Source organism: Oncorhynchus mykiss, chromosome 11 (assembly GCF_013265735.2).
Source record: "Oncorhynchus mykiss isolate Arlee chromosome 11, USDA_OmykA_1.1, whole genome shotgun sequence".
Taxonomy (NCBI): Eukaryota; Metazoa; Chordata; class Actinopteri; order Salmoniformes; family Salmonidae; genus Oncorhynchus; species Oncorhynchus mykiss.
In genome coordinates this window covers 47,271,858-47,293,250 of record NC_048575.1, presented here as the reverse complement: position 1 = coordinate 47,293,250, position 21,393 = coordinate 47,271,858, and the positions used below count along the sequence as shown (strand labels likewise).

The following is a 21,393-nucleotide window of genomic DNA, read 5'->3' as shown; positions in this document are numbered from 1 at the left end:
GGCCCCCTCCCTGCGCCTTTATCCCCCTACCTCCTTCTTCAGCGGTGTGCCGCCTTAATTTATGCAAAATTAATTGATATATATTTTATAATTGATGTGCTGTAAAAATTAATGAGTAATTTATGTAATTAGTCAATTAAGGATAATTCCAGCATATGTTCAGTATGCCCAGAAGGTGTGCTTTACAAGTAGTTATTTGTCCAGGAGTTGGATGCTGCGAACACCACCTAATTAATTTTGTTATGCATATCAGCGCGATGTCTAGGCCCACTTAACGGGCCCCTATGTGAAAACAGACTTAATATTTATCTTTCCCGCGCGTTTAAAGAGGATGTATCCACCCGCATTAGCCTCTGTGGGCCTCGAAGGGCACCAACTAATTTTTAGGCGCTGAAAAACAATGTTTTTTTTTCATGAAGCCTATAGGCCTAAATTACTTTTAAAAAATGGCTTTATTTTAAAGGTGCTTATATGAGGACTCATAGGCTATGTATAAAATATGCTCTTATATGGCGCTGGTGACTCTGTAGTGCTCGAAGGTGGCAGACGTAATGGAAGAGATATGTTGGCTAATTAATTGACATGTTTTGCAGGGCCAGCCCTGGGCATAAGCTACATAGGCATTTGCCTCGGGCCACTGGCCCTTTTTATTTAACATTTTTAAATGGTTTACTCAGTCGGGGTCTTAACCTACTGTTGAATGCTAGAATACACAAAGTGCCATTTCGAAATTTGGTTGTGCATTCAGTAACATTTTTTAGATTGGTAAATTAGTCTAGGAGGGGGAGTTCTACTAAGCTAGTGGAGGCTGCTGAGGGGAGGACGGCTCATAGTAATGGCTGGAACGGAGCAAACGGATTGGCACCATTCCACTGATTCTTACCACGAGCCGTCCTGTCCACTTAAGGTGCCACCAACCTCCCGTGAAAGTAACATATGGAATTGTTTTGAGATGGTCATACCAAGGATCATTTAGAGATTTGATTTTGAATATTAGGACCCCTTGAGATACCCTAAAAATACAGTACCAGTCAAAAGCTTGGACACACCTACTCATTCAAGGGTTTTTCTTTATTTTTACTATTTTCTACATTGTAGAATAATAGTGAAGACATGAAAACTATTAAATAACACATATGGAACCAGATTCTTCAAAGTAGCCACCCTTTGCCTTGATGACAGCTTTGCACACTCTTGGCATTATATTAACCAACTTCATGAGGTAGTCCCCTGGAATGCATTTCAATTAACAGGTGTGCCTTGTTAAAAGTACATTTGTGGAATTTGTTTTCTTCTTAATGCATTTGAGTCAATCAGTTGTGTTGTGACAAGGTAAGATGGTCTTTTACCAAATAGGGCTAAGTCCATATTATGACAAGAACAGCTCAAATAAGCAAAAATAAATGACAGTCCATCATTACTTTAAAATATGGAACAATTCAAGAACTTTGAAAGTTTCTTCAAGTGCAGTCACAAAAACCATCAAGTGCTATGATGAAACTGGCTCTCATGAGAACCATCACAGGAAAGGAAGACCCAGAGTTACCTCTGCTGCAGAGGATAAGTTCATTAGAATTAACTGCACCTCAGAAATTGCAGCCCAAATAAATGCTTCACAGAGTTCAAGTAACAGACATCAACTGTTCAGAGGACACTGGTCTTCATGGTCGAATAGCTGCAAAGAAACCACTACTAAAGGACACCAATAAGAAGACACTTGCTTGGTCCAACAAACACGAGCAATGGACATTAGACCGGTGGAAATCTGTCCTTTGGTCTAAGGAGTCCAAATTTGAGATATTTGGTTCCAACCGCAGTGTCTTTGTGAGACGCAGAGTAGGTGAACAGATGATCTTCGCAAGTGTGATTCCCACGTGAAGCATGGAGGAGGAGGTGTGAAGGTGTGATGGTGCTTTGCTGGTGACACTGTCTGTGATTTATTTACAATTCAAGGCACTCTTAACCAGCATGGCTACCACAGCATTTTGCAGCACTATCATTTGTTTTTCAACAGGACAATGACCCAACAGACCTCCAGGCTGTGTAAGGGCTATTTGACCAAGAAGGAGAGGCTGCATCAGATGACATGGCCTCCACAATCACCCGACCTTAACCCAATTGAGATGGTTTAGGATGAATTGGACCGCAGAGTGAAGGAAAAGCAGCCAACAAATACATAGCATATGTGGGAACTCCTTCAAGAATGTTGGAAAAGCATTCCTCATGAAGCTGGTTGAGAGCATGCCAAGTGTTGACTGGTACTGCATATCCACATTTTTGGGGGATGAAACGTTGAATTTGGCTTTACTGCTATTAGCCCATTAAAATGCATTGAAAAACAACAGATTCATACATGGAAAACAGATAGTTAAAAAATGTATCAAAAGGAAGCTTGTTTTAAAGTGTCAGCAATATAAGAAAGATCAGGAAATGATTTGTATATATTGTTTTACCCACATTTAACAACAAAAAAATCAACACTAAACTACTTCCATATATACTTCCATAAATGTTTTTAACTGGTACTGTCTACCTTCAGACGAGTCATGTGAGGCTGGTGGGCGTCCTAAAGCAACAACAAAAAAACAATATCTAAGTGTTCTTGAGAGGTTCACCTTTCCATATTAGTATCTATAGCCCAAACTGTTTGGACACTACAAACAGAAGTTGGCAGATCGGCGGTGCCGACTTCAGACTAGTCCCGTGACTCTTGAGGGGGTTACAGAGCAAAACGGAGAGCACCATCGCGAGAGTCTCATCTTTGTGGTCATTAGTTTGTAGGCCAAACCGTTCGGATACTAGAGACGTTTTCTTGAGAAGTCCGATTTTCGGGACGTCTCACAGTCTGACAAACACCGCTGTAGCTCGGTCTCCTTCCACCTCAGATGAGGAAGACCTCCATTGGTGGATTGAAACGCAGCCCAACAACATATCTCTATCTTAAACAGACAGTTTTCGATGGGGATTTTGTATTATGCTAATTAGAGTTATGCCAGGAATTGGACATACACTCTATGTTAACATGACACAAGGCTGTAAAACTTCACATTTTTCTCTCAGCCCCATACCAAAACAAGTAGAATTTTATGAAATGAGTTATTGATTTTGAAACAATTCTCTCCGCCCCATGGCAAAATTTGTCGAATTGCAGAAATATTGCTTTAAAACTGCTACATTTTCTCTATCCCCATGAAAAAATGTCTAGAATTGCAGGAACTTGACTTTAAACCAAATCTTGCCCAGGGCCCCCAAAAGGCTAGAGCTGGCCCTGCCGTTTTGAATATTCATATATAAAATAGCAAGCTCACGCTTAATTACATTGTTGGACCTCTCTCCAAGGAAGGTAAATCACGGAAGGCTTAATTATTGTAATGTATTCGGGTCCCGCTGGGGCGCACGAGAAGACGGGCGCCGTTGAGGGCCGAGCCGTGACACCTGGCCGTGCAAAATCAGGAGCAGCTTTTGTTATTTCGTTTATCGGAACTCAGAGGAGGGAGCAAGTTTGTTTACATCCTTGTAGTATACGCGGGAGGGTGTTTAAACAGACAGACAGCAGGTTGGCTGCAAGGAGTCCCCTCACCGCAATTAATCTCCAACAACATGAGTGTGTGTGTGTGCGAGTGTGTGTGCGCGCGTGCGTGTGTGTGTGTGTGTGTTGGCAGGTTGGTTGGTTGCAATGAGTCCCCTCTCCGCAATTAATCAACGTGTGTGTGTGTGTGTGTGTGTGTGTGTTCATAGCCTACATGATTGATTGTTATCTTAAACTGCAGTTTCAACAATTTGAAAAAGAATGGAATGAAAATAGATCTTTCTCGATTTACACTCATAGGCTTACCATTGCCATATGTGATATCCTTCTGAACAGTGTGCATAAAGTTAAATTGCATAATGTTGTATTTTCAAGCATCAAAATGACTGGTTAATAGCTTAGACTAGGTTGGAATCGGTCATATTTCGTCACATAAACAAAGAATACACTAAGAAAACGAAGATAAACGTAGCCATAACGAATTTGAAATGTTTCCAAGGAAATGGCTTTTTACAATGCTATCACACAAAAAGCTATTGAAGAATTTAAGAAATGAAAAGCAACGTGAAGAATTCAGAGATCTTCAGCTCTACCCAAGAAGGCATTAAAATGCTCCAGTGTTTCAACTTGAACTTATTAACATGAAACACAGACAAGTGACAAATATTCATGGACGATTTACGAGAAGAAAATCTGACTTAAATTAACAAAATTGGTGAAAGATAAATTACATTCAAACATATTCGAATAAAGGTGAAAAAACTTTAAGAACATTTTGTTCTGTTTAAATGATCCGTTTCTAGTTATCATATTCTTCCCTAAACATTAGTATTATTAGACTAGGCTACTATTATGGGGTTTTATATGCCCCATCACTAATATTTACTGTTATGTCCACCCTTTATCCTCTTGGAGCGCGCGAGGGTCCTGATTGGCACGGGCTAAGGGCACGCGGATGAGTTCAGATTTTGCCTTCCCCTCCTCTTTATTCCTCACCATCCATCCCTCCCCTTTCCCCCAACGTGTCCTTGAGTGCTTGGATGCCAGCCTTACAAAAACGGCGCGGGGTGGCCAGAAGAGCGCACTAGGAGCGCTCGGCCCCACACGAGGAGCATCACCAAACCCTCGCCTGTGCTGTCGCAGAGACTGGTATCGTATCTCCTGTGTAGCGGGAAAAGAAACAGCAAGAGACGGGCTCTTTGATGTGTTATTTTACGCACGAGATGAACTTCTGAATTTGTGTGCGCCGGTGGAGGAATGAGAAACCTTTTGGGGCTTTTTGTGAGCCACATCTTTGAGGAATTCATCTGGAGAAAGCATGACCGAAATGTGTGTCTGTGTTTGCCTGTCTGACTCACACATTATTTTAGACCACTAAAATACGAACACACGATGCCAGGAAATAAATGATTTTGGAGTCTCCAAACTTTGGAAAATCTTGCGCAAAGTCACTGCTACTGACCAAAGCCTTGCAACAATATTCAGGCGCCCTCATCAGAAAATAGACAGCAGAGCTAAATCATAAATAGGCTTAGTAACCAAAATCATGCCTCGTCCGGGGAAGAACTCGTACAGTGACCAGAAGCCGCCTTACTCCTATATCTCTCTGACAGCCATGGCCATCCAGAACTCAACGGAGAAGATGCTCCCACTGAGCGACATCTATAAGTTCATTATGGACCGCTTTCCTTACTACCGAGAGAACACACAGCGGTGGCAGAACTCTCTGCGACACAACCTGTCCTTCAATGATTGCTTCATCAAAATCCCCCGGCGGCCCGATCAGCCGGGGAAGGGCAGCTTTTGGGCCCTGCACCCAGACTGTGGGGACATGTTCGAAAACGGCAGCTTTCTACGCAGGCGGAAGCGCTTTAAACTGCTGCGCGCTGAGCACATGGCCTGCAAGAGCTCCCCGATGATGCACTACTTCCACCACCAGGGCAAGCTGAGTGGAGGGCATCATGAGCATCCAGGCCCCGCGGCCGCAGTGGGCAGGCTCCCCCACTTTCAGAGCTACGGCAGCATCAACTGCGGACAGTCCGGCGGCTTCAAGCACCCGTTCGCCATTGAGAACATCATAGGTCGGGACTACAAGGGCGTGATGACGAGCGGGCTGCCCATCACTTCGGTAATGCACCACCTGGGCTACCCTGTGCCCGCGCAGCTCAGCAGTGTGGTCAACTCAATGTGGCCGCACGTGGGCATGCTGTCAGATTCCATGAGCGCCATACCCGTCTCCTCAGAGTATGCGCCCTTTGGCGTGTCCATGAAGGGTCTCTACCATCACGCCAGTGGACAGACGCTACCCGCTGTTCCTGTGCCCATCAAACCCACCCCGTCTATGGGTCCGATGCCCGGTCTTTCGGGCCTTCCGTCCGGCCCAGCGCAGCTCTGCTCCTCTTCATCCATGCTGGAGAAGAATGGTTCCGACCCTTTGGAGGGCAAGGGCAACGCGATACACCCGGCTCTTCTGCTGTCTTAACCGGGTAAAACATCAACAACTCGATTCTGTATCTACGAGGGAACGAGAGCAGTATCTAAAATGTGAATCATGTATAGTTGCCTAGATGTTGAGCAGGTATGGAGAGCTGTAAAGGAATTCAGACTGTATCTTTATAGTGATGAGTTGTAGGCTACCACGTATTTCAGCATAATTTTTTCTTGAATCCATTATTAGCACCTTTTGTGTGAAGCTATTTATGACATTACATGTGGCACTAAAATACAATGAGGAATTGACCCAAAGAGAGTTTTAATTTAATAATAATAATTTAGTCAATCAAAATAAAGAAGATCAAAACTTGCTGCCTCAGTTTTTAAATGTATGAGCGGATAATATAAATTATTTCAAAGTTTTTGTTCATTAGATTTAATTGAAAAATGAAACGTGTTGTCTAATAATAACACATGTGTTTATTATGGACTGTTCTTATTAGCACGCTAAATGAATATAACATGTAAGATAAATGTTATGACTGTAAAATAACATGATTTATCTTAAGAGATTTATAAAGAACTTTAAACGAAATTCATCATCTGTCTGAGTTATTTTGTATTTTTTTTGTGTGTGTGGATTGTTTTGTTTGAATTATCGAGACGTTTTTTTCTGATGTTGTTTGTTCGCTGGTTTTCCTCAATTGTGTGACACCTCGTGTGAAAGGCATGAGAGGAAGTCACACTATATTGCACTTATTATACACGATATTTCAGGTGTCAATTTATGTGGTCAAATTGAAGATTAGAGAATCAGTCACGCACTTGAACATCTTGTAATACAAATATGGTCTCATTACCTAATGTAGGCCAATGTTTGCTTTAAGGGGTATCATGATATTCACAGAGCTCGTCACCAAGCTAAAGAGCAGATGAGTTTATGCCTTTATGATTATTATGTTTGAATCACATTAACATAATCACGCACAAAAACGAGCGCAGTAAAGCGCCAAACTCTGGGAGAAAAACGGCCTGACGCGCGGGGCACCTGTTGCGCGTTATCCAATTGAGACAGTTTATTAACCAGGGATTTCACAGTATTTGTATACAATCAAGCAGAAAACAAGCGTCCCACACATTGAACTATATTGATATATCTGGTATTAAACTGTTAGGCTATGCTATAATAACATCAAATATACAATTTCCAATAGTATTGTAACATGAAGCTAAAAGGTCATTAAATATTGGTCAATTAACTTCCGTTTTTGCAAGGACTCCAGATGTAGCACTGCACCTTAGATTACTGAGATTGTGTGTATGTGTGTGTGTGTGTGTGTGTTTGTCTAGAAGACCTGGCTGCTATGAGTGTGCCACAAAAGATGGATTGAGGGGGGTGTATTATATACCTCCATAACTTCAAAAGCGGGCATGAGATGAAGTTTTCTTTTGCTTCTCTCTTTCCAACATAATCTCACCTTTGAAGTCCAGGGAGCAGGTCCCCATCCAGAACACAAAGGGCTTGGTACTGCCCACTGACAGTGACTTACTTTCAGGCTTCCTGTTTAGCATTCCAAAGGCAACCATAACCCATTCCATTGTCACACTGGCCTCTGAACAAATAATTGAGACGCACAAGTGGAGGAAAGACGTGGGAGTTAGGATTAAAATGAGTCTGTGTCATTAATGAATTAATTACTGAGGTATCTGTCACATACGCACAGGCATACACAAACACACGCACCGTCTCTCAAATCCTTCTCTTTTTGTATAATTCCCCATGACTTTCTCTAAATAACAGCCCAGTGGTGAACTGAAAAAGCATCTTGAGGCCACTCTCTCTCTCTCTCTCTCTCTCTCTCTCTCTCTCTTTTGCTCTCTAGGTTAACTTACAGTATATTAGTTATACCGAGGGATATTGTTATGAGGAGATAATACCCTAATCTGTGTTGTCTCTCTAATGATTCTCACAGTGTTACTGTATAATTAAACACCTCTTAATTACCAGCTAATAAGAGGCGTAATAATGTCTCAATTATCCTCGCTGATCCTCTGGCTTCAGAATATCACAGCTTCTGGAATCAGAATATCACATGATCATCTGACATGTTTATGTTTGCCCATTCACTTTTCCTGGCTATTCTTAGTGGGTTCCTGTGCGTGTGTGTGTGTGTGAGTCCCATGATATAGCTACTCTGTACAATAGCATAGTAATAAACCTATCATATCAAGTTGTACCTGATCAAGAGACCACAGACAAAGAGATGAAATGAATTTGAATGGGGCTGAAAGTGAGATGACAATATTTCGTTTGCGCAAGGCAAACACGTCATTATATCTTAGAAAAACTGATTAACTAAACTGTATGACATGAATATGAATCAAACTTTTGTTCTGTGAAAAGCTGTTAATCACGAATAATATGACTGTTAAGATGAATAAAATATGAGGTCAGGGGGTTGTTGCTGCACGACCCTCCTAAGCATAACGCTCCAGCCTTGAATAGGAGATGAGACATTAACCATAATTACCCAGACTCCATCGGGGCCAGGGTGACAAATTCTACATGAGTTTTTTTAATGACCAACAAGAGCAGACCATTATAATGAGCAGCTTAATTCATTAATGCTCTCATTCATCCACACACACACACACACACACACACACACGCACACACACACACACACACACACACACACACACACACACACACACACACACACACACACACACACATTAAGCAGAGCAGAGACATAACATTCTCTGAAACGGATAGTACATTTTATTATATGGATACCATTGTATGAGAGAAATTGTGGTAATAGATAAAAACATATCAATTGCATTGATAGATTCGTCGTTTAATCCAGCAGCATTTAGGGGGAGCAATTACAATTACATCGCTGCAGTTATCTACTTGAGTTAAACCATCAGTGTGCATGTAAACTAAGGTCTATCCATCCGCACAGGGTATAGAGAAAAGGTGTGTGTTTGGGATCGACTACAGTTGGCGTCTGCAGACTAGCTGTTCTACACATAATAACGAGCTGTCATTTAGGATGTGATGTGATTTGTACACTACTGGACAAAAGTTTTAGACCACTTACTCATTCAAGGGTTTTTCTTTATTTGCACTATGTTCTACATCGTTGAATAATAGTGAAGACATCACAACTTTGAAATAACACACATGGAAGCATGTAATAACCAATAAGTGTTAAACAAATCAAAATATGTTTTATATTTGAGATTCTTCAAATAGCCACCCTTTGCCTTGGTGACAGCTTTGCACACTAAAGGACACCAATAAAAATAAGAGACTTGCGTGGGCCAAGAAATACAAGCAATGGACATCAGACCGGTGGAAATTTGTCCTTTGGTCTGGAGCCCAAATTGGAGGTTTTTGGTTCCAACTGCTGTGTCTTTGTGACACGCGTTGTGGGTGAACGGATGATCTCCACATGTGTATATCCCACTGTGAAGCATGGATGAGGAGATGTGATGGTGTGGGGGTCCTTTGCTGGTGACACTGTCTGTGATTTATTTAGAATTCAAGGCACACTTAACCAGCATGGCTACCACAGCATTCTGCAGGGATACGCCATCCCATCTGGTTTGGGCTTAGTGGGACTATCATTTGTTGTCAACAGGACAATGAACCAACATACCTCCAGGCTGTGTAAGGGCTATTTTACCAAGAAGGAGAGTGATGGAGTGCTGCATCAGATGACCTGGCCCCCACAATCCCCTGTCCTCAACCTAATTGAGATGGTTTGGGATGTGTCGGACCACAGAGTGAAGGAAAAGCAGCCAACAAGTGCTCAGCATATGTAGGAATTCTTTCAAGACTGTTGGAAAAGCATTCCAGGTGAAGCTGGTTGAGAGAATGCCAAGAGTGCCAAAGCTGTCATCAAGGCAAAGGGTGGCTATTTGAAGAATCTAAAATATATTTTGATTTGTTTAACACTTTTTGGGTTACTACATGACTCCATATGTGTTATTTCATAGTTTTCCTGTCTTCCCTATTATTCTACAATGTAGAAAATAGTACAAATAAAAAAACCTTGAATGAGTAGGTGTTCTAGAAAATTTGACCGGTAGTGTAGATCATCAGTCAGTCTGCAGTTGCCAACTGCAATGTAGTCGATCTCAACCATGCATTCTTCTCCGTCTCTGCACAAACTCGTGGCTTTACAAGACAGCAGACAGTAGAGAACAAGACCCCCACAAGGGCACAAGGGCTTTCACCATAGAGCAGCACTAATGAAATTATAATATTCTTAAGAGGTTTCTTTATCAACTTGAATTTCCAGTGCCAGGGAAAGTGTGACCTCAGAGGATACTCAGGACCTTGAGAGAGCAACTCCACTGTGCAACTGAGAAACTTTACACACTCGATCTGCAACACTAAAATATATTAAAATGCTTCTTTCAAACCATTGTAATTATAGTATATGTCACCTGCTAACATAGTTACTGTGTGTCACCTATGTTGACGTTTTCACTCCTGACAAACTCCTGCAAGAATTCGATTGGAGGGCTAGCACTCTACCTCCTGTGCCATAAAGGTCCACTCATCTCTTGGCAGAGGCCATTAAAGTACACCCACACACAAGGAGACTACTATTTTGTTGATAAGGCAGTATTGCACTCCAATTGCCTACATCTGTACACAGCTGCCTTTAAAGCCAGCCCTGCAGATTGCCTGGATGAGTTACCCTCATCATGCTAACATGCTAACGTGTATGATTCACTGCTAGCGGGCGCTGGGAGTACGGACCACAGCTGCTGCCACTCGGTAATAGCTGCCTCACCGTCTGTACCACGCCAGCCCATTGATGGTGGGGATAGTTGGCACATGACGTGTCTGCTGCCCGTCGAGACAGTAAAGCCCGGCTAATGAAAAACTCACCTAGCATTAACCATCGGCCCCAGCAACAGAGAGAAGCTGTCAGCGCTGGCACTCTAAACGGCAGGTCACCCAGAGAGGACCGCAGATTACAATAACTCTCTCTTTTCATTGTCGTTCACTTTTTGCACGGCCTCTTATCTTGCTTTGTCTTTCTCCAACCCTTTCTTTCTCTCTCTCCCTTAGACCCCCCCCCCCTTTCTTCTCTCGATTCCCCTCTCTCTCTCTCTCTCTCTCTCTCTCTCTCTCTCTCTCTCTCTCTCTCTCTCTCTCTCTCTCTCCTCTCTCTCTCTCTCTCTCTCTCTCTCTCTCTCTCTCTCTCTCTCTCTCTCTCTCTCTCTCTCTCTCTGTGATTCAGGGTGATTCAGTGCTCAGAGGTGAGGGTCTAGATGCCCTCTGGTTGTCCTTTGAACAAGGTCCTCTGACGCAACTCATCCAATCTCCATTCTGCTGTCGGTGTTAATGGTTCACATTATTCTACCTGATTAGAGATTATTACACTTCATTATGGATTACAAAAAGGGGTCAGGGGGCATTCTTGTTGGCCTCCGTCCCATGCTTTCTCCTTTTTCAATCCTTTCATCTCTCACTTTCATCTCTCACTTTCTTACATGGGGACACAGTCTACTTGGAGAAGAGGTTCATTTAACCTCCCAAAAACATTCCAAACTTTTGAGGAGGGTAAGGATAAGTGTTCATGTTCTTTTTCATGGCCTCAACAATAGAAATGGAGGGTAAAGTACTCAAAAAGGGCTGAAAAGAGAAAGTTAAACGTTTGGCTTTTCTCAGAAACCCGGAGTATGAACAATTCCAGTTTTGAACAGTTAGAAATAAATCTACTGCAGCCTACTAGACTTTCACACACAGTTTGTATACATTAGACAAAAACGGGGGAAAAAAACAGATTCAAGCCGGGAAAGATAACCTGAACTTGTCCAGCCAATTTCCATTGTAAAACATGTTGCTACGGTGTGTCCTAATGAATAGGCTCTACACTCAGACCCATTCCAGCCATTTCCCTTCCCATCCCTGTCGGGGGCTCCCGAGTGGTGCAGCGGTCAAAGGCACTGCAACTCAGTACTAGAGGCGTTACTACAGACCCTGGTTTGATTCCAGGCTGTATCACAACCTGCCGTGATTGGGAGTCCCATAGGGCAGCGCACAATTGGCCCGGCATCGTCCGGGTTAGGGTTTGACCGGGGTAGGATGTCATTGTCAATAAGAATTTGTTCTTAACTGACTTGCCTAGTTAAATATACAAATTTACCCACCTCAGGGGACGTTAAGGATCTATAGGTGGATGTCTGACCATCTGACTGCACCGCAGCCTCTTTGTCCAGTAAGAGAGTAGAGACAATAGGACACTCCATGCCCAAGGCCACAGATATGGAGTTCCCGAACATGCAGGGAAGGAGGAAAGAGAGAAACAGAGAGATGGACCAGTATGTGTATTTCCATGATGTCGGTTTTACATGTTCGTATTATGTGCGTCTGTGCAATATGAGTGCGTGAGTATGTGCATGTCTGTGTAGTTATGGGTTTAGGAGAGAAACACACAAAGGGAAAGAGAGAGGAGAATATGAGTGTGTTTGTATGGTATGGCAGTAGAGGGCCATTAGACCTGGGCATGAACTCTTAGATAAAGCACACAGACAAAGGAATGGATAATTATGGCAAAGCTTGAGCAGGTTTAATTCCGAAGCTCACATCAATCACATGAGCCCTGAGGGTGTGTGTGTTTGTGTGTGTGTGCTCGTATGTAATGTATGAGTGAATGTGTCTAAGAGCAGAGACAGAGAAAAAGTGAGGGGAGGATATAAGTACTCAAGAGCGATATGATCTCACATTACAGGTAGGTGTAGGTTTCTTCATCACGCGTGACAATCTGTCTTCTGCAGTTTGACTTTGAAGTTTACATTAGGGTGCTTGCTTTCACAATATACTGTAGACACACTTCCTATGCCACAGGGCCCGTAATCATAAAGTTTCTCAGAGTAGAAGTGCTGCTGATCTAGGATAAGTTTTTTATTTTAGACTATAATCATCGACAGGGGGGACCTGATCCTAGATCAGCCCTCCTACTCGGAGATGGTTTATGTAAACTGACCCAGACCTTGCAGCAGAGGCTACCGGTATGGTAGCTACGCAGGAACGGCGGGGTCTAGCTACGACCCACTGTTCTAGTCTCTCGTTAGTGTTAATTGCAGCTGTGGCAGCGGTTAAAGGAAAGGTCTTCCACTGACTCTCGGATCATTTATCTCTCCATTAGAGGAAGCACTTGGGTTTTTATTGGTGCAATAAAGTCTATCTTAACTCACCTGACCCCTGAGCGCGGTGGGGCCCCTGACTCCCTCTGCATATTCATCATCTCACTCGGAGCGTGAGGGAACACGGGCATGTTGTTCCTCCCAATCACTTAATTACTGTTATCTTTAATTAGGCAAACAAGGGGAACTGGATTAATCGCACAGACAAAGACCACGGCGCGTAGTGTGTGTGTGTTTGTGTGTTTGTGTGTGTGTGTGTGTGTGTTTGAGCATGCGTGTGTGTCAAGGCATGTTCTCTCTCACACAAGTTTGTGTCACTTTGTTATTCATTGTCTGACTTTTAATTTTACACAATGTTTCATTTTTATAATAAACAAATTGTTGTTGTGCTTAACTGGACCCATGGAAATAATCAAAAACCATCCACTGAAAGACACTTGAGATACTGTGAATTTTTTGCTTTGATATCTATCCATTGAAAAAAAGAAAAGTTTATGGCAAAATGTTCAAAACCCCAAAGATCTGTCCTATATGAATAAATCAAGATTTTTGTCCATGAAAACATCAATAGCAAAATCACGCAGGTTAAATTCAGTCTGAAAGGTTCAATTCAGTCTGCTTGCACCCTCTAGTGGCCATTAGGACTCATGTGTTCATGGACAAAACCTCAAATGAAACATTGGGTCTGATCCCAAATCAACTTCTAAACCCTACCTACACCCTATACACTTGAAGAGATCTGTGTGGCGGTGGGAAGTCTGCCACACCATCCATCCCTACTTCCTTACTGCGCCAAACAGAAATAGAATTCTGACAGTCTGGAACTTTGTAGGGCTTGCTTTTGAGTGCACACAGTTTGTGCTACAAATTACATCGCAACGATTCATTTACAACCAGTGTCTGTGTTTGCCATCTCCAGTTGTGCCGCACTGTATAAAGGGTGCACGCACAGAACAGTTCGGTCTTGTTCCCCTGCTCGGAAGGGATTTCCACATAACACGATAATTTGAATAGCCACTCTAGCTACGCCCTCATGTCAGTCCTAGCAAGCTAGCAAGTAGGCTAGGTAGTGCTAGGTATCAACAGCCAATCCAGTACGGGCTGGAAACTATAGTGAGCTTCGATTGGTCAATAGCGCTTGCATAAAGTTCAGCTTTACCTAACTTTGGTCCCTCTCTGTTGACGCCCCCCTCCGTTGAAAATGAATTGGGCTCCGTTATTTCATCACACCCATCGTGTTTTGTGGAAATGCAACGTCACAGAGCGTTCACACTATAAAAGCAGCAGTTGCATAGCCACGCTAACCTCGCCCTCGTGTGGGTGTTAACAAGCTAGCAAGCAAGCCAGGTAGTGCAACATGTCAACCATAGAGAATGAAAAAGGCCTCTAGTGGTCAAAAGGCCTATTAAGCATGGTCAGCGACATTGAGGGCTTCCACCACGCTTCCGCCATTTTAAGTAGTCAAAATAGTTAACTGGGTGGGGATTCCTATGGGTTTTAGCCTCAATGGAGCTGCCCATGATGTCACAGACGCTGTAATGGCAGAGATATAAAGATGAGTCCTCTATCTATTTCTATGGTATTAACAGCCATTGTCAGCCAGTCCAGTAAGGGTTGGAAGCTATGGTGAGCTTTGATTGGTCACTCTCCTGTCCCGTTCAGCTCCCTCGCCCATGCTCGAGTCGCTAAACGGTCCCCCCGCCCACTCTGCTTCTCTCGCTTTCCTTCCATTGACAGTGAATGAGTGTGTTCGAGCTGGAAGCTTAACGAAACCGACGGTAGACAGAGTCAGCGAATAAAGTCTGGGGAGGTGCATCTGCCACAGCTGAAAGTCGTACACTGAATTGGTTTTCCAACAGCAAGGTTCAGATCAACATGGATGGCAGTGTCAACATAGCTTATCTCAGCTCACTGGTCACCATAGCAGCACCCACCCATAGCACGCGCTCCAGCAGGTATATCTCACTAGTTACCCACAAAGCCAATTCCTACTTTGGCCTCCTTTCCTTCCAGTTCTCTGCTGCCAATAACTGGAACGAACTGCAAAAATCACTGAAGCTGGAGACTCATATCTCCCTCACCAGCTTTAAGCACCAGCTGTCAGAGCAGCTCACAGATCACTGCACATTTTCCATCTGTAAATATCCCATACAACTTTCTCATTCTCATACTGTATTGCACCCCTGCGGGGCCAGACGGATTACCAATGACGTGTGCTCTGGGCATGTGCTGACCAACTGGCAGGTGTCTTCACTGACATTTTCAACATGTCCCTGATTAAGTCTGTAATACCAACATGTTTCGAGCAGACCACCATAGTCCCTTTGCCCAAGAACACAAAAGCAACCTTCCTAAATGACTACAGACTCGTAGCACTCATGGCTGTAGCCATGAAGTGCTTTGAAAGGTTGGTAATGGTTCACATCAACACCATTATCCCAGAAACCCTAGACCCACTCCAATTTGCATACCACCCAACCATATCCACAGATGATGCAATCTCTATTGCACTCCACACTGCCCTTTCCCACCTGGACAAAAGGAACACTTACGTGAGAATGCTATTCATTGACTACAGCTCAGTGTTCAACACCATAGTACCCTCAAAGCTCATCACTAAACTGGATCCTGGACTTCCTGACAGGCCGGCCCCAGGTGGTGAGGGTAGGTAGCAACACATCTGCCACGCTGATCCTCAACACTGGAGCTCCCCAGGGGTGCGCACTCAGTCCCCTCCTATACTCCCTGTTCACCCACGACTGCATGGCCAAGCACGACTCCAACACCATCATTAAGTTTGCAGACGACACAACAGTGGTAGGCCTGATCACCGACAATGACGAGACAGCCTATAGGGAGGAAGTCACAGACCTGGCCGGGTGGTGCCAGAATAACAACCTATCCCTCAACATAACCAAGACTAAGGAGATTATTGTGGACTACAGGAAAAGGAGGAGAGAGCACGCCCCCATTCTCATCGATGGGGCTGTAGTGGAGCAGGTTGAGAGCTTCAAGTTCCTTGGTGTCCACATCAACAACAAACTAGAATGGTCCAAACACACCAAGACAGACGTGAAGAGGGCACGACAAAGCCTATTCCCCCTCAGGAAACTAAAAAGATTTGGCATGGGTCCTGAGATCCTCAAAAGGTTCTACAGCTGCAACATCAAGAGCATCCTAACTGGTTGCATCACTGCCTGGTACGGCAACTGCTCGGCCTCTGACCGCAAGGCACTACAGAGGGTAGTGCGTATGGCCCAGTACATCACTGGGGCTAAGCTGCCTGCCATCCAGGACCTCTACACCAGGCGGTGTCAGAGGAAGGCCCTAAAAATTGTCAAAGACCCCAGCCACCCCAGTCATAGACTGTTCTCTCTACTACAACATGGCAAGCGGTACCGGAGTGCCAAGTCTAGGACATAAAGGCTTCTCAACAGTTTTTACCCCCAAGCCATAAGACTCCTGAACAGGTAATCAAATGGCTACCCAGACTATTTGCATTGTGTGCCCCACCCCCAACCCCTCTTTTTACGCTGCTGCTACTCTCTGTTTATCGTATATGCATAGTCACTTTAACCATATCTACATGTACATACTACCTCAATCAGCCTGACTAACCGGTGTCTGTATGTAGCCTCGCTACTTTTATAGCCTCGCTATTGTATATAGCCTGTCTTTTTATTGTTGTTTTATTTATTTACCTACCTATTGTTCACTTAATACCTTTTTTGCACTCTTGGTTAAAGCCTGTAAGTAAGCATTTCACTGTAAGGTTGTATTCAGAGCATGTGGCAAGTAAACTTTGATTTGATATCTCTACTTACACATTCATCTTCTGCACATCAATCACTCCAGTGTTTAATTGGTATATTGTAATTACTTCGCCACCATGGCCTATTTATTGCCTTGGGGGTTAAGGGGGTTATCTTACCTCATTTGCACACACTGTATATAGACTTTTTCTACTGTATTATTGACTGTATGTTTGTGTATGTCACGACTTCTGCCGAAGTTGTTCCCTCTCCTTGTTCGGGCGGCGTTCGGCGGTCGACGTCACCGGCTTTCTAGCTGCCACCGATCCATGTTTCATTTTTCCTTTTGTTTTGTCTGTTTTACACACCTGGTTCCCATCTCATAATTATGTTCCTTATTTAGCCCTCTGGATTCCCTTTCTGTTTTGTGAGTGATTGTCTTTCGTGTGTTGGAGTTCGAGTCCTGTTTTGTCCTTGTTTTGTAACGGGATTTTTTGTTACGTTCTTGGATTGAGTAAATACAGTGTTTTTTACTCTTACCTGTGTCCTACGCCTGACTCCTTCGCTATCTTCTAGATAGACTCTGACAGTTTATTCCATGTGTAACTCTGTGTTGTTGTGTGTGTCGAACTGCTTTGCCTTATTCTTGGCCAGGTCGCAGTTGTAAATGAGAACTTGTTCTCAACTAGCCTACCTGGTTAAATAAAGGTGAAATAAAAAAAAAAAATTCCAGACTGAAAAGATTTTGTTGCATAAAAAAGTTCCTCCTCTTTAAGTTGGCCTTCACACAGGTATTTCTGTAAATGTGTTACTTTTACAATATTATTATTAGGAATGAAATCCTTACAGTTAACATCATTCAGTGGAAATGGAGGAGACTGAAAAGAAAACATATGCTTAAAATATTTAGCTTCCTCATTCAAAATATAATATTATGAATCATGGATAACTCCATCATTTGTAATGAGTTTCTATAAATTATTTTTGGTAGAATTTCTATGTTGAAGATTCACGAAAAATGTGGTGCATTTTTCACAATTTTGCATCCAATTCGCCTTTATTTTTTTGCAATACATTACACTTGATAGTTCTTAAATAAGTACCTCCAATTATTTGAAATCTATTTTGTGCCTCTATAGTACAGTTTCCATTACCATCTTCCTGCACTGTTACTTCCTCTATTTGCTTTATTTGTCTAATCTCTTGTCCTAAACTGCTTTGGTTTTAATGATGAGTATTGTATTGAATAGCCTCTAAAAGTACATTTTGAGGAGTCCCATACAATAAGGGGATCTGCTGTACCTATGTTGTAAAAAATAAAAAGAGTCAATTATGAATTATTTTATCTTAGGTAAGAACAACTTGTCATCCAATATGCTTTGATTAAATGTCCAATATCCCTGTCCACGTGAACATTCTGGGAGAGTTACATGGAGGCCAATTAGATGGTGGTCCGATCACATTCGGTCTCCTGTTAATACTTATTTTAACCTTTTGATGCCAGCAAGAACAAGACTAGGAAGTCATCAAGATGGCTAGCTTGATTTAGCCTCCTCCATGTATATCTCACTAGGTCAGGGTTTTTCAACTTCCATATACCCACTAGTTATAATGTATCCATGATCTTTGTGGTCTCCTTAAGTGCTTGAGGGTGATAGTTTGTAGAGTGATTTCCTTTACGATCCATTGAGGTACTTAAAGCCGTATTATAATCTCCCACCATAATAATAGATTCTTTTGTTGCTTGTGAGCTCAATAGATTATTATATATATAGAAAAAAAAGTGTGGATCATCATTATTTGGCCAATATAGATTAATTAGACAGATCTGTTGTTCCAATAGCATCTTTAAAATAATTTATCTTCCTTAGCAGCTAGTTAGCATTTAATTTGTTGGGGGTAAATACAAGGCGAATGTATTGATAAGTCATTTGTCCTTATTTTAAATTGTATTTCTTGCCCTTATTTTAAGTGCTCTAAAACCCACTATGGAAAAAAGGAATAGTGGAAAAACTATTGGAACCATTTCCATTTATGGGCATTATGACTCATTCTCTGGTACTCTCTTGCATTGGTTTATTTCATTTTGGGTATTTTTATGTCTGATACAGTCAGTGACTGCAGTTCTCATTAACGTCTTATAGGGTTTTGTGTGATATGCACATTTTGACAGGCCATGTAAAAACCTACCCGTTTGATTAATCGTGAATGGTTTAGCCCGTTTTGGGAGTGTCCAGTTCAGGTAGCCTTTATGGCTTCCTCAATTGTTGCGGATAACTGGTTGTGAAACAACGTGTGTTGTCTCTCTTGTATGTTTTAGGCTATCTAGGTATGTTGCCCTGTGTCCATGTTGGACTATCACTTTTGCACTGTTATCATTGGGCTGCACTGTAAATTAAATGTATATTTTCTCCATATTTTTATTCTGAGGTTTACTCTGTGCGCTCAAACCCTCCTAAGTAGACTGTTGGCTCCCACTATATTTTAACATACTGGAAAGGTATAAGCAACATGGTACTTGATTCACCTTTGGATTCTGACACTTGTGCTACATCTACATTTTAAAAAGTAAAATAAATAAATTTAATACATCTTACACCAATACATCCATTAATTAGGTCTAAAGGAACATTATGAAGAAAATGTAGCCTATTTCGGAAGACCAGAATAGCATATTCTGAGTTGTCTTTATTTTAGGCCCTGATTTGGCTATGCCATATGGCTGTGGGTTACATTACTTCATTTAGCAGGCAATATTTGCTTATAATTCCCTTGGCAATATTTATTATTATTATTTTATAGTAAAAACAAATTTACGATAAAAATTATTGTGGGGGCTGTCTTGTTAGACTTCAGTGCAGCTTATGACATTATTGATCATAGTCTGCTGCTGGAAAAACGTATGTGTTATGGCTTTACACCCTCTGCTATAATGTGGATTAAAAAAAACGTACTTGTCTAACAGAACACAGAGGGTGTTCTTTAATGGAAGCCTATCAAATATAATCCAGTTAGAATCAGGAACTCCCCAGGGTAGCTGTTTAGGCCCCTTGCTTTTTTCAATTTTTACAAACGACATGCCACTGACTTTGAGTAAAGCCAGAGTTTCTATGTATGCGGATGACTCAACACAACTGAAATGACTGCAACACTCAACAAAGAGATGCATTTAGTTTCAGAGTGTGTGACAAGGAATAAGTTAGGCCAACATATTTCTAAAACTAAAAGCATTGTATTCGGAACAAAACACTCACTAAACCATAAACCTCAACTAAATCTTGTAATAAATAATATGGAAATTGATCAAGTTGAGATGACTAAACTGCTTGGAGTAACACTAGATTGTAAACTGTCATGGTCAAAACATATTGATGCAGTAATTGCTAAGATGGGGAGAAGTCTGTCTATAATAAAGCGATGCTCTGCCTTCTTAACAACACTAACAACAAGGCAGGTCCTACAGGCCCTAGTTTTGTCGCACCTTGACTACTGTACAGTTGTGTGGTCAGGTTCCACAAAAAAGGACTTTGCAATTGGCTCACGGCTGGCATGGCAGGCCCTTGGATGTACACAGAGAGCTAAAATTAATAATATGCATGCCAATCTCTCCTGGCTGAAAGTGGAGGAGAGACCGACTTCATCCCTACTTTTATTTATGAGAGGTATTGACATGTTGAATGCACGGAGCTGTCTGTCTAAACTACTGGCACACAGCTCGGACACCCATGCATACCCCACAAGACATGCCACAAGAGGTCTCTTCAGTTCCCAAGTCCAGAACAGACTATGGGAGACACACAACACTACATAGAGCCATGCCTACATGGAACTCTATTCCACATCAAGTAACTGACGTAAGCAGTAAAATTTGATTTAAAAAAAACGATTAAAAAAACACCTTATGGAACAGCAGGGACTGTGAAGCAATACAAATATTGACACAGACACATGCATTCACACACAATAACACACGCAGTATACATACACATGGATTTAGTACTGTAGATATGTGGTAGTGGTGGAGTAGGGGCCTGAAGGCCCACAGTGTGTTGTGAGATCTGTGAATGTATTGTAATGTTTTAAAATTGTATAAACTGCCTTAATTTTGCCTGACCCCAGGAAAAATAGCTGCTGCTTATGCATTATGGGGATCCATAATAAATACAAATAGAAAGGATATTTTCCACAAATGATTTCTGTGGGTGTGAGCACATGCGTGCATATATGTGTTGGGCAGTTAAAAATCCTTAAGGGTATATTAACGCACCCGTAACATAATAAGAGAATCGCCATAAAAATCTGTCAGTTTCAGCCCACATGAATTCTCTTAACCTGCCACGTTAGTCATATTGATGAGACCAAGGCTCAGCGTGATAAGCATACATGCTTCTTTTGATGAAGGGAAAAACCACTAAACAAACGTGACGCTACATACCAACGACTGCGAACATGCAACTACACATAGACAATAACCAACAAAACCAACATGGAAAATGGCAACCT

The 21,393-nt window shown here is 42.3% G+C and overlaps 2 protein-coding genes across 2 annotated transcripts in view; one reads left to right on the top strand and one right to left on the bottom strand.

The window, feature by feature from the left end:
- The window catches only part of LOC110535786 (protein prune homolog 2), a 76,084-nt gene that overhangs the window by 53,842 nt on the left and 849 nt on the right, over positions 1–21,393 (bottom strand). The window lies entirely within an intron of this gene.
- Positions 4,595–6,547, top strand: LOC110535785 (forkhead box protein B2). The gene has a single exon (XM_021621045.2). The coding sequence runs from the start codon at positions 5,076–5,078 to the stop codon at positions 6,009–6,011; it is 936 nt and encodes a 311-aa protein (XP_021476720.1). The 5' UTR covers positions 4,595–5,075; the 3' UTR covers positions 6,012–6,547.